This window comes from Lepisosteus platostomus, chromosome 1 (genome assembly GCF_059453375.1).
Source record: "Lepisosteus platostomus isolate fLepPlt1 chromosome 1, fLepPlt1.hap1, whole genome shotgun sequence".
NCBI lineage: Eukaryota > Metazoa > Chordata > Actinopteri > Semionotiformes > Lepisosteidae > Lepisosteus > Lepisosteus platostomus.
Window position 1 is genome coordinate 81790453 of NC_142611.1, and position 13792 is coordinate 81804244.

The 13792-nt window shown below is 41.3% G+C and overlaps 1 protein-coding gene across 14 annotated transcripts in view; it reads right to left on the reverse strand.

The window, feature by feature from the left end:
• Positions 1 to 13792, reverse strand: part of dysf (dysferlin, limb girdle muscular dystrophy 2B (autosomal recessive)) — a 131246-nt gene that overhangs the window by 106647 nt on the left and 10807 nt on the right. For all 14 annotated transcript variants that reach the window (XM_088639033.1, XM_088639096.1, XM_088639051.1 and 11 more), the window contains exons 2-3: positions 5269 to 5324; positions 4891 to 4982 (exon numbers count right to left, since the gene is read on the reverse strand). In XM_088639033.1, coding sequence (XP_088495159.1) covers positions 4891 to 4982; positions 5269 to 5324 — 148 coding nt within the window. The remainder of the gene's footprint in view (positions 1 to 4890; positions 4983 to 5268; positions 5325 to 13792) is intronic.

Here is a 13792-nt window from a genome sequence, read left to right on the forward strand (position 1 = left end):
TCATTCCTCAAATCCCACTGACACCACTGCCCAACTCAGTCTCACTTCTGTCCATTGCTCATGCGTGTTGTGACCAGCACCTGACGAAGAGTGGGCACAGAAAGGCATGCTGCCACGCAGATTTTTCCAGCTGTCCCCTCTGATTCATAACCCCGCAGTAAAAAAGTAAAAAATAACATTCTGGGTTTATCACACCTATGACTCACAGTTATTCAAAAATACGTCCTACAGAAGGAGATCCCTTTACAGCACAAATAAATGACTTCAGTCCATGAGGGACAATAACAGCCTAGAATCAGATGTTTCGTAAATGATTGAGTATTTTAGAAAGGATGGTTTTGGTTCGAGGAGGGTCGAACCCTGTTCATAGAGAGGTGTTAACAAAGGGGCAGCTGCAAGGAGGAGAGAAAGGAGGTGTGTGTATGAGATATATAGTTTATTGCTAATTGCGGTAAAGATTATGATTAGAAACAGCTTTGTGAGATTGACTTGTCATCATTACCCTCCCCAATATCAGTTAATCATTTCTATTTTGTGCTTTATATTTCAATTACTAATTCTGCATATTTGTTTTGTAGTGTCCTGTTTTGAAATGTATGTTTTGAACAGTTATATTGCTTTGAAATTAACGGCACTTAGTTTCTTTACAAATGTACGTGTTGAATAAGCAAACTGTTTACATCTGCAGTGATTATTATTATTCCTTTGTATATTAGTGCGTCTCTGCTGGTTGTGTAGCAGTCACTGTTAAGGAGTGCCAGCTGTAGTCCCAGTTAGATTTGCTTCCACTAGCTGTTGCTGGGAAAGTGAAAGCAGGGGGCTTTCACAATCAGGGGACTTCTGATGGAGAAGTGAGAGCAGAGCAGCTGTGCCTGAAGACAGACTGTGGAGCTGAATACCTGTGGTATCTCACTGCTGTAGGAGAATTATCCCAGTGGGGTTTCAGAGATCAAAACATTCATGTAGACCACTGCTGAGCTCCCTTTCTCTTCTCTCTTATCGTTGCTATTCTTGTGCATCAATCGGTCTTAAACAATGCAAAGGTAGTTCTATATCAAGAATCGGAGAAAGCTGAGTGGTTTGATTTTGCATCTCATATATTGTATATTGTTTCTCATTTTTCTCATTTGATCTGCTCATTCAAGAGATACTGAGCTGAATGACATAGAACTTGAAATACTGTATTAAAAATTATCACTTTAAAGATCCCTTTAAATATTCTGTGCCATTTAATTACTTAAACACACTCTGGATTCCAATTGACCATAACAAATGCAGATACCTTGAGAGTACATATCAAGCATTTTTATGTTTTAATTAAACTGGACCAAACTATGTTTAAGAGTGAAGAGTTCCACTAGTTCAGTAGAAGTCCAGTCAGCTCACAGCTAACAATCCCTTAGGTACAGTGAAGCAGGGTGGTGTAAATATTTGTCAGTGAAGAGTAGAATCTTGAAACACACTCTTATTTTACAGTTAAACAGTGCAGTGACTCCAGTGGGGGGTTGACATGAACACCTGATTATCTGTTGTTTGTGGATGGCGGTTCTCATTGCCTGTAAAACTCTTATACTATATACTATATAAATATATAAATATAAGGATTATTCTTCTTATAATAATAATAATAATAATTATTATTATTATTATTATTATTATTATTATTATTATTATTATTATTATCTGACTTTGCATCTCACACAAGCCAATGTCCTTCTGTTGGGTCAGCCAGTCCAAGAGGGACACCCAGCATCCCACACCAGCAGGCCACACCCCCCCACAGAGGAAAACAGTGTGGCAGCAGGAGGGGAGACGGCGGCTGGATCTGAAGGTAACGGAGATGTGGGCAGAGGGCTGAGAAAGCAAGGGCCAGGCTTTATTTAAGCTATCACGTCAGCCAGTTCAGATACAATAATTGCACAGTCAATGAAAAAAACAGTGCAACATAATGTATCCTTTAATATCATAGTTCATAACATGTCATTTTCATCACTACAATAATATGCTGTCATGAGCGTTATATAGGAAAATCATATCTCCCAAACTATTTGCATTGCCAGAGTTATTCATCTGATCTTTAAATAAATTAAGAAGACCTGATATGTTATGTATTTTATTTTCCTTATTATTTTCATAGATATTCTGATATTAATGTATGTTTCTAAATTTATTTAAAGTAATATATAGTGCAAATATAAACAATTGATTATGTATATATGTCAGTTTCATTACTTTTTTGTATTGCTTTTGGTTGGGATATTTGTGTGATGTCTTGTATTGTTTTGTCAACACATAAACTGTCAAGGTTTGCATGGTTTGCTTCTTTTAGTATTTTATTCAGTAATATTTCACAAATGAGGAAACATAACAATGGATGATATCTGATGTCACACTTTATTTAACAATCAAAAGGGTTTTGTTAATTTGAAACTGGGGATATCTGATTGTAATCTTGCTCTCTTCCTGTATGTCTAATATTTCTCATGTTTGGCCCCCTTGGTGCATGTTCATTCTTGCACCCTTCCCTTCACTCCAGCTTCACCCTTGTAGCAGCCTCCCTAGCTCATTCCTTACAAGTGTTGGGGGGGGTTATCAGTCTTGACCTTTCGGCCAAGGCTGTTATTTCCTCATCCTGGCAAGTTAATGCTTCACACTGCCAAGTATTAAGTACACTCTTCCCTTTATATTTGTCAGAGTAATTAACAATTTGACTGAACTACTGAACTTCCCCTTGAAACATTGAGGATTGACTCAAGAAGGGGTGAGAGGAAGGGGAATGGCGTGACTCCAGTGTGGATGAGGTGTGACTCAGGGAGAGGTGAAGCATGACCTATGACAGAGTGAGATTGAGGAGTGACACAGGTTAGACTGAGCTGAGGGATGAGGAGCGAGTTAGCACGATGAAGAGCTGGGAGGGTCCAGGAGAACACCCTTGGATCAAGAATCATGGAAGTGATGATGCAATCATGGAGCCACACGGAGCTCATGCTGCTCTCCGGAATGCAACCAGCCCAGGATTCTCAAATTAATGAGGAAATGAGCTGAGGTCTATATAAAGCCTTTAAGAGTAATTATTCAAAGCCTTATAAAGACTAATTATTAATAATTATCATATAAATGATAAATTATAACATATGTCACAATTGTAAGCTCCTCCTCTTCAGGGCGCTCTGGCTCTTTCTTGTTTCTGTTAATTGCTTGCGCCTGCCTCCTGTTCCAGCCCCTCCCTATAGAAGCCGGATGCTCTTACCAATCTGGGCTCAGCTTTGGAAGATGACACCCGAAAGCCCCCCTACCAGCGAGTCCTGGAGTGGCCCGACGGCATCGGCTTCACCACGGCATCCTGTCCATCTGGGTCCCCCTTTTTATTTCCCCGTCCCTGCACCGGATCCTGCCCCGGCTTTTAACTTCCGTCATGTCTATCGAGGATGGATTAACCGGTTCTGGACTTTTGCTCACCCTAGATTTCCCTCCGGACTCCCGTTGGACTTTCACTTGGATCAGGCCCCCCCAAGCACCAGTGCACTGTCGACACACCCCCCTGTACATCTACCAGCCCCAATCCTAGTCTTCTCTCCCCCGTGTTCATTTCACTCCCTTCCGGATTTTACCATCTGCATAGGGTCCTGATTAACGCTTTGTGACAACGAGAAGGTATACAAACAGGATCTCTCCTGACCTCCTGTCATAGTGATCCTACAGAACCATCAAGGATGTCCCTGAATTCCTCCACTGGCTTGGTGTTCACACCTTGACAGCTTTTTGTTTCCCCTTCTCCAATAACGCTTGCAAAGAAGTGCCCCCACTTCCCAGACCAGAATTTAGCTGCCATTTTTGGATTGCAGAAATGGAAGAGTGGGAGTAGAAAACTCTTATATTTCAGAAGACCTTTTCCAATACCCACTGTGGCACCCAGGGCTGGCCTTCACAAAGAGCTGTGATTCAGGCAACATGCTCGTCATAGCCTGCTGGGGAACTTTTTCACAATTTTCCTCTCTGAGATTGGTTCTCAAAATGCCCCCTCATCAAGATGACTGGGACACATGGAGTGCTTTATTGCTTTCTAACACTCACTCCGTCAGAGCTTGTTCATTCCTTAATGAACCCTCAGCTTGCGGACTCTGGGGCTTTGAATTCTGTACTCGTGACATATTGCCCTCAGTGTCCTTCATGGGCCTCCTCTGAAGTCCCCTTCCTCGAGGTACTCCAGGCACATAACAATACACAAAGATTACTTACTCCCAATCACCTCCAAGATCGTTGTTATAAATCTTTCCCCTTGTGGGGCACACACAATACAGTTTAATATAACCTTGTCCCAGTTCTCTCCAGAGTCGTTCCCTTTATGGGTATACGATACAACACAGTTTAACACACAGAAAGACTCAGCTTAACCAGCCTGCCACCCTTCATATATGCCAGCCTTCTGATATAAATAGGCTGCTGTCCTTGCACATAACCTGCTCACTTGCCTGCACACAGACATTTAACAAACCCGCTCTGCCCCAAAGCTCTAGCCCTGTCACTCTCACTGCTAAGTGGACACAGACACACTCACACCAGCACCTTATTCTCCTCAGTTAGTTCTTCTGCTCTATCTGCATGTTGGGTGGCTTACTCAGTGAAGCTCAGACGGATTCCTAGATATTTCTCCTTGCAGCGAAGTGTGCAGCTGATAATTATAAGATGGCCTGCAGCTGTTGCTTCTTAGATTACAAAGTTTCTACCATTGTGGTCACTTAGCAACACACACCTTTTTAACAAGAGGCTTCCCTGCCTAACAATCACATGCCATATTTTGTGATATCCCCCACACAAATTCAATTGCCCACACCCTCCCACCCTCCACCCTGTTTGGTCTCCTTCTCACCTCCCCCGCCCCAGTCTGACCTGTTTCTGCCCATGGTCTCATGGTCCTTCACCACCACATGGATCTCAGCATTCGTGTCCAGAGGGACTCCCTTCAGGTCCCACTCAAAGCCCTACATGGGAGAGACAGGGTTGGGTGAGAAGAGCACTTTCCTCGGTCAAAGCCAGTGAGAGCCGATGGAGTGTGAGTCATTGCAGAGAGCTCCCTCACAGTTCCCTGACTCTTTGCTGCTCTCAGAGGAGCAGTGAGCAGTGGAGAGCTGTCTGTCTATCTGCATCAGGGCAGTCTATGTTTGTCTGTAGGTGTGTGCAGATCTACCTACATGTAAGAATCTTTCCTTGAGAAGGACACAGAGCACAGTCTATCTGCTTGTCTGTTTTATTTTCAGGCTCTCGTACCTCATTCCATACGGGATTCACATTGTTCTTGATGACTTTGGTTTTCTTCTTTGAACCTGTGAAAAAGGAGGAAGAATTAAAACCAGATTTTTCCAATTCCTGAACATTTGTTTTTTGTCATCACAGGTAGGTGATTCATGGCTGACCAAGGCAGCAGTACACACGTCCAGTCTACAAAGGCTGCAGAGTGTACAGATCTGGGTTTCACCTGACCTTTGAAGGCCTTATTCAATACATTTATGTCTTACCTAGGCCAGTTTAGACTTTTCTAAGGTCTTAACTCCTGGTGATTATAAAACCTGGGTGTGCCCCTCCAGAAGCAGAGATATATATCTATATACCAAGGGCAGTGCTTTTTTTAGTTAGTATTGTGCTTTACGACCTGTATCATATTTAAATTGCACTGATTTGTCTATGTTTACATTTGTCTATTTGTCTATGTTTGCATTGCAGGGCATCAACGCGGATTGTTTTGCATATTCGATTATAGAGTGAATTTTTATGTTTTGTATTGTATACATCATCCTGTATTTTAATAATCTGCATTGTATATTGTGCATTCTGGTCCTGTATTTATATTCTGTATGTTACTGTTACAAGTCAAATGTCTGTAGTAAAGCTGTACCAACAACAATTTTCACCAGCCTCGGACGTGTGGCAATTAAGATTCTATTCTATTCTAATACCGCCTGACCATGGCTTGAAAAAATACCTTAATAGGAGGTTTAGAAAACATTGTAGAAACTGTGATTGACATTGAAAACGTTAGTAGCTTAATCTATTCTTGCAGCATACACAGTATCAATAAGATAAAACTTCACGAAACAAAATCCTAAAATAAAGAATAACAAAAATTAACCCCATAAAGGTGCTTATTTTTTTTCACTAGTTTTTGGAAGTTTTTTTTCACAGAAGCAAATCTTTAAACTAAAAACCACTGGACAGAAGCCTGCAGAAAAGTGGTAAATTCCTACCAGGGTGAACACACACCCTGGCAGCAGTAACAGTAACATTTGCAACACGTAAACTAAATTTAATATGTTTCTATGGTTCCAAAAATAACCCCTTTAATTATTTTTCACCATCATCACACGCACTGGAAACAGTAGCCTGCACTTGGGCTTCTGCAGCCATTTTAATACTTGTCTCGGGACCCTTGTAGTTTTTCTGTTCAAGACTGAAGAGGCTCAGTTCCTTCAGCATGTCAGTCTGCACCTGGTGACTCTTCCTTGGACTGATTGAAAATATGTTTGTACAGTATGTGGTGATAGTAACCAAAATACACAGTATTCCAAATAAAGTCTTATTAGTACATTATACAATTTTAGCAGTAACATCCTTTGATTTAAATAATGTTTTAACTACAGAATAGGTCCTACCATTTTGCCTCGCTTTCCCACATTCTCCACAAAATGTAAATGATGTGTCAATATAAGCTCTTTTTACAAGTAACCTCTTCTATCTGAGTGTTTCACATTTTATATTTATAGTTTTAGTGTTTACATCTTGCAAAACCCTCCACTTGTCTGCTGCCCAGTCTTAATTTTTTTTTTCATCTACTGCTTCTACAGTGCTAATCTACAGTGTTTCCTAATTTGGTATCATCGGCTTCTGTGACTAATTTACTAATTATACCAGAGACTAGATCATTAACATAAATTAGAAGTGCAGTGGATCCCAGTATAGATCGCTGCAGTGGTCTCAGTACAGATCCCATCAGTGGATCCCATTCAGATCCCAGCAGTGGTCTCTGTTCATACTGGTGCAACAAGAGGTGTCATGTATTAACACTGCCTACATGTGCAGTAAGAGCCAATCACATTTATGGGTAGTTCTTGGTCCTAACTGGTATTGCTTTTTAAAACAGTTCTCCTGGAAGCTGAAAGTGATTGATGGATGAAGTTTGAAATGATCATTTGGACAATTCATAAGAAGGTTGAAAGTGTTGCTATAAATGTTCTTGGCTCTTGGGGATTTTGTAAAATTGATTAATAAGGATTAAAAACTTTCTGCGATTCTAAAGAAGCATGCAATCTACAGGGAACACTATTCAGTTTCTCTTAAGAACAATTCTGGGCTCCTCTGCATACACACGCCAGGGTTTGCTGTGCGCCGGTGTCTGTGTTCTGTGAGCTGCAGTTTTCCCACTTCACTGTGCTATATGCCTTTAATTCTTCCTCCCAGCTCCCTGTGCCTCAAGCCTCAAATTTCTCTCTCGGGCCTGCCTGCAAATTACCTCCTTTTCACAGATTGCTTGTCTGATGTCTATAAATGGCAATGGCATTCCAGAGGATACAGCACTTTCATCTGATAGAGCCGCTCTCCCATTTTTCTGTTTGGCACACACTCGTTTCCCGGCTGCTCTGAGCTCACCCACAGCTGATGAGTTAAACATCACACTCCATAGTGAAGAGGCAGGGAGCAAGATATATCCCTTTTCTTAAAGCTCTCTTTAAATCCCTGCTAAGAGAAAACTACTACCTAAAAAATAATTTTGTAGTAAGAAATCAGGCAAAACTGTAAACACCTGAATGAAGCAGTCCATCGATTATTTATATTCTAACCTCTTTATCCAATTCAGGGTCAGGGGGAGCTTGGCCAGCACCAGGCAGAAGGTTGGCACACCCTGGACGGGACACCAGTCCACCTCAAGGCAACACACAAACACACTTCCCTTTGGAAGCATAAAGAATAAATGAGTCTTTTTAGCCAATTGTGGGCTATTCAAGCGAAGTCTTTGTATCGGTAACCTTCTCAGTTGGAGCTCAGTCCCATGTCTGAGGCACTTGTAAAAAAAGCTCATATTCAACAATGGTGTTTTATGAAGTGGATACTCAAGATCTGAAAATCTGAGCAATAGGAAACTACACAGATATAAAATAGAAAAACACCTCTGTGAGTGAAATCATTTCACAGCCCCAGGGAGGTTCGTATGATAAATTCATTCCTTGCGGTCCGCAGGGACTCAGGAGAGGTCAGGATGAGACCAGCTGGGGCCCTGACACATGTCTGCAGTCTGAGAGGCATCAGCTGGCACAGTGTCACCGGTGTCTGTGGAGGGGCTGCAGCACCTCCATCATCAGCTGGGCTCATGGCTGGCCATCACGGAGGTGAACATCTTGTGCATGAAGGAAGGCTTGTGTGGCCCCCCACTGTGTCTTGCAGATAAAGAGGTGTTGTTATGATCGCGCTGTTTTTACAGGGCTGGGATGTGCCCAGCGCACACCCATCATGGCATCCTGGTACCTTTTGACATGTGACAAAATTCACGCACTGCTACATGTGTTGCACTCCTGTCTCCAATTCAGAAGCAATGCTGAGAAAGTCTTTTCTGGGATGCCACCATCCCAGAAATCTTCCCTAAGCTTTTACAGTCTTATAAAGAGACACAAGAATTTACTGAATAATTTCCTTCCTCCTTTTTTACCGTCTGTCAGTATGGTTTTAGAAAAAATGTTTTACTAATTTTAAAACAGCAAAATGAAACCTCAGCTGATAAACTGCAGGGTCATAACTTACAATAACCCACAGATACAGTTACACTCAGTTGAGTCCTACTTGTTCTTCTTAAATCAAAGTTTACAGTTACTCTGCCCTGCATATCCTGCAAGGAGCCGTTCCTGGTGTTCAACAGAAATAAGAAACAGAAAGCAAATCCCTGACCGAGGTGAAAAGAAAACCTTCAGAAATGATTGTCATCTGCGTAGAAACCAGTCAGCACAAGAAGACCTGCTAAAGACATGTTAAGGCAGTGAATGTGACTTCAATGTTCTGAAGAACATTCTTTATATATTTCTATATAACCAAGATTTCCCAAGTGAAAGATGAGGTCCTACCTAGAAATAAAGACCAACCTATGAGGGCATATCTCCAGCCCATGATGTTCTGGGGGCACAAAGACTATTAACCATGACTCCAAAATGTGGGCTATTGGAACTCCTAGTCATGCTCTGTGAGAGCTGTATGTGGAGGGAACTCCACCACATTTGCCTGAAATATTGAAAGATGTGTTTCTTTAAATTAATATATATTGACTACAGTCGGTGGGAAATGAACACAATATACAGTATAATAGTTGTTGTACTTCCTGATTTGGAGTTTGTTTTGGAAAGTTACTTCTTAGTGATTTAGTGCTCTTGGTGTTTGCTGTCACAAACTGGCCACACAAACTCAAATGCCAAAATCTTTCTCTTCCCAAGTTATTTTATTGAATTATTTCAGTACTGTAGTTCTAGATTTACAGGATCATTTGTTCATGTGACTGTAATTAGATCCAATGCAATAAATCTTCAAGGTTAAAACTGAAAAAACACCATATTCAATAAAACCTTTTAGCAAGAAGATACAGTCCTTAAAGGAAGATTTAAAAAATACAACCCAGTCAGCTGACATAAAGTGCACTATCACAAAAATCCTTAGAGCATTGGCCTCTCCAAATGTAGAATTATGAACCCAGCAATTAAGTTTTGTTTGAAAGCTTTCATTAAGCAAGTCAACACAACCTACTCCTTACGTCTTACCTACATTTAAAAATGCATTGTACGGACAACAATAACAATGAAGCATACCAGTGTTCACTAAGCATCTAATATACCCCATACTACTAACCCAAAATTAGGGATAATTTACATTTGCATCACTGCCTAATCAATATGCATGTCATAAATATGCACTTGGTTCAAATTTTTATAAATACCTTTACTGCTACATTAATTTTTAAAGGCTGTCTTGTTGGGAAAGGCTTATTATTCTATCTACAGGAAGGGAAGCATCAGCAGAGTGGTGCTATTGCTTCATCTTCATAGGTGTCTGTCAGATTCAGGGGGAGCTGAGTCAACATCAAGGAAATCAGTCCATCAATTGTCAAGTTGTCTTGACTGTCTGTGCAAACTAAACACTCCTTCTCCAAGAAAACTGCTGACTGATGAAAATGAATTACTGAACTTCAACCCTGCATGGTTAATGTGAGTGCATTCTGCACCAGCAGCCCCACCTGGGAGACACACAGTGGCCATTCTGCACCAGCAGCCCCACCTGGGAGACACACAGTGGCCATTCTGCTCCAGCAGCCCCACCTGGGAGACACACAGCAGCCATTCTGCACCAGCAGCCCCACCTGGGAGACACACAGCGGCCATTCTGCACCAGCAGCCCCACCTGGGAGACACACAGTGGCCATTCTGCACCAGCAGCCCCACCTGGGAGACACACAGCGGCCATTCTGCACCAGCAGCCCCACCTGGGAGACACACAGCAGCCATTCTGCACCAGCAGCCCCACCTGGGAGACACACAGCGGCCATTCTGCACCAGCAGCCCCACCTGGGAGACACACAGCGGCCATTCTGCACCAGCAGCCCCACCTGGGAGACACACAGTGGCCATTCTGCACCAGCAGCCCCACCTGAGAGACACACAGTGGCCATTCTGCACCAGCAGCCCCACCTGGGAGACACACAGCAGCCATTCTGCACCAGCAGCCCCACCTGGGGGAGACACAGCGGCCATTCTGCACCAGCAGCCCCACCTGGGAGACACAGCGGCCATTCTGCACCAGCAGCCATTCTGCACCAAAAGCCCCACTGTCCAGCAGTGGAACCGAGTCATGAAAGTGGCGTTAAGACTCTTTATAAACAATGCCACAGGAACTTTAATATTCAAGTAGTCAGGACCCGAGTTCAAAGGACAGCACTGTCCCCACATCACCACACTGAGGCATGAGTTCTTGCTTTCATTCAGGGCTAGAGAAACAAATGTCCAGTGAATACAGATGTATTGCTGCTGAGCTCTTGTTACTGTGATTTTATTGATTACACTACCTGTCATTTCTACTTCTGATATGTACAAGCAGAAAAAGGAGTAACTTAGAAAATTCATCTTCTTTTTGTGTATTATTCGTGTGTATTATTTCAAGTGGCATGAATTTTAGATTTGCAATAGTAATGAATCTTTTTTTCCTTTCTGACGTCACAACATGGTAAAAAATAATATTTTGTTGCTATGATATTATCAAGACAAATGGCTTACTACAAACCATTGCAATAATTTAAAGTATTATTTAACATCCATTATTTTATTCTCGGGATTAATAAATAAACTGAATCCTCAAGTGGCCAAATGGTATTTAAAAGAGCTCAGGTCATTGAGACATTGCCAATTAGACTTCTGAAATGTGTTTGCATTGAGCATTTTCTTTTTCAAAAGAGTTGGAGAAAAAGTCCAGCCTATCTGCTTAAATGTTCTAATTTATACGGAGAAGAGTTTTGAAGGGAAGACTGGCGCCATCATTTGAAGATAAGATAAATTCAGAACCACAACTTCAGCAAGCAGCACATTTATTGGAAATGAGAGACGAGAATGTATATTAATTGAATATAGCTTGAAGACAATGAAGAAAATAATTGAGTACACTCAGTAAAGAACACCTCCAGTTAAACAATGGAAACACAAGCACTTAAACAGCTTTACATTGTTGCCATGGCTACCTGACACCTAGCAATAGCCTAAACAACTTTATGGACAGGAACCACAGACAATGACAGGAATCTGAAACCATAAAGAGGCCTTAAAATAACTGTTGTTTTTTAAATATATTATTATCACATCTAACATACTGAGCTACCACTAAACAATCCAGTTGCTTTGCATACTCCAAATTCCACTCTTATCACATGAACTGTCTCCCAGAGAGAGTTCATTCTCTTGTCTCAACAAAAGACCCCAAACTGTTGAACCCGAGCACTCTGTGTTTTCCCTGGTCTACGCATGAAGATGAGCAAACCGCATTAAAATCAGTCTCGTCTCTAAATCACTGCATGACAAAAGCCAGGATTGGAAAATTTCCTTGTAGTGATTAATGCTCCCCAGCCTTTCACACACACAGGAGCCCCCCAAGCACACATTTCGGACACTTCCTCTTCCTGTGTCGTCTCCCTCAGACCAGCGCTGCTGCTGGTCCACCCCTGTACTCCTGTACCCCTGCTGCAGTCAGCAGCTGACTGTGGGGCAAACTGCTTACAATAAGGTCATTAACAGGGGTGTAAATTCTGACCACAATCCTAGCACATTCTGCTAGCGAGACCCATGAGTTCTTAAAGCTGCTCTAATGCAGAAAGAAACCTATGTGAAATTAAAACTAACATTTTAATATTCATAAATGATATTATTGCTTAAATATTGCAGGAAAGCACAACATGAAACAACACTGTTTTATGAAGTCTATTAGAAGAATGTCTAATGGTGTGTATTTGTTTGTTCATTGTTTCATTTGTTATCATTCTGTAAGTTTTTAAAGTTTGCTATCATCACAGAGATTAAAGAAACTACTGTTCAACAGCTGTTCATTAGGAAAAGCATTATAACAAGGAATATGAAAATGGAAATATGGAAAACTGCAACATAATCAACAAAGTTCTAAAAGTAGTGAACAAATTAAACTGCATTTCATTTTCAAAACAATTCTTATAAACTGTTCATGGTCAAATATTTCAAAATGAATAATGACATCTGAGAATCAGATGATTTCTGAATGTTTATTGAGTATTTAAGGACACAGGGGAAGGAGGCTCCACCCCATTCAGAGAGAGATGAGAGAAGAGGTGTGTGAAAAACAGATACTGTATATATAACAAACGCTGGCAAGCAAAAGTTGTGATTTAAACCAGTTGGATGATATTGGCCTGTCTGTCTTTATTCCTCCAGAATTTCAGTGAAGATCTTTCATAAAAACACATTTTAATGTTCAATTTGCATACTTTTCATCTTTCAGTTTAAGAAACTCATTGAGATACCCAACAAATGTATATAATTATATCATTTTTACCTACTGATTGACTTGCCCACTGGAAAACTTTCCACATAAAACATTCTCACTCAGACATGAAACACTGACATACTCTCTGCTCTCTGTTACTCTAGTCCCAGGCTCTGATTCCCCTAAACTAAAAATTAGGGTTCACAAATTTCTTCAGGCTGTTCAGCAAATTAGAGATATCCGACTTTGATCAAGCAGTTCTGATTTTTGCTTGTTTTACCCATGACTTCCATCAGTAAAGTACCCCGGTTTCCTTCGGTACATCTCTTTGGTCTGTGGTAATTCCAGAACAGGATATTTTATCTCCCAGAAAAATAAGACAAGTAAGTAATACATCTTAGTTGTTTGAAAAGAGAGTAGAAGAGAGGGCTTCTACTGACCCATATGCAATTCAACACTAAAAACATTTCTATTTAAAATATTATAACTCTCCTTTTTATTGTAGAAGTTGCCAATGCCCTTTTGTTTCTGTAAGTCTCAGCTCATAGAAACACTCTACTAACTCTACCACTCTACCAGCTCCACAGTGACATGCAAGGCACTCAGCGCTGATTGGAGGAGTGGCCTGACTCTCAATGACATCACCACCTGCAGAACTCGCAGAAGCTGACCAATCCCAGCTCGGCTCCCAAAGGCACTGAGCCAATCGTGTACAACCTCTTTAGGGGAATCCAGGTCCCCACTGGTGAACAATTAGACATTTTGCCTTTCT